Below are 401 nucleotides of genomic sequence, written 5' to 3'. Positions count from 1 at the left end.
TACAATTATTGCATAAATATAGTGTTCGTGCATCAGATGGTCCAATGAAATTATTAAAGGTTATTAAAAATCCAGTCACTGATCATTTACCTGTAGGATGTAAAAAAATTGGATTGTCATTCAGTGCAAAATACGTACAAAACGCACGAGAATTGGTTCCTTCAGATGAACCAATTGCCGTTGTTATAGGTGCAATGGCACATGGACAGGTAAATTTTATAAATTATCGTGCATATGATATTCTCAGTTGTAATCTTAGATGTTCTATTAAGATGAATATAATTGATATTACAGGTAAAACCTGACTACACAGAAGATACCATATCTATAAGTAATTATCCATTGTCTGGTGCATTGACATGTAGTAAATTGTGTACTGTATTTGAAGAAGTTTGGGGTAT

At 32.2% G+C, this 401-nt stretch overlaps 1 protein-coding gene across 1 annotated transcript; it reads left to right on the top strand.

Annotated features, from left to right (window-relative positions):
• Nucleotides 1-5: 5 nt before the first annotated feature.
• LOC108632029 (ribosomal RNA small subunit methyltransferase NEP1) lies at nt 6-396 on the top strand (the record flags this gene model as incomplete). The annotated part of the gene is made up of 2 exons (XM_018036325.1): nt 6-209; nt 295-396. Coding segments are annotated over 2 exons (306 nt in total), but the record flags the coding sequence as incomplete, so codon positions are not given.
• Nucleotides 397-401: the final 5 nt, after the last annotated feature.

This window comes from Ceratina calcarata, unplaced genomic scaffold (genome assembly GCF_001652005.2).
Source record: "Ceratina calcarata isolate Rehan_Ccalc_2016 unplaced genomic scaffold, ASM165200v1 scaffold15080, whole genome shotgun sequence".
Taxonomy (NCBI): domain Eukaryota; kingdom Metazoa; phylum Arthropoda; class Insecta; order Hymenoptera; family Apidae; genus Ceratina; species Ceratina calcarata.
This window is presented reverse-complemented; position numbering and strand designations above follow the sequence as displayed.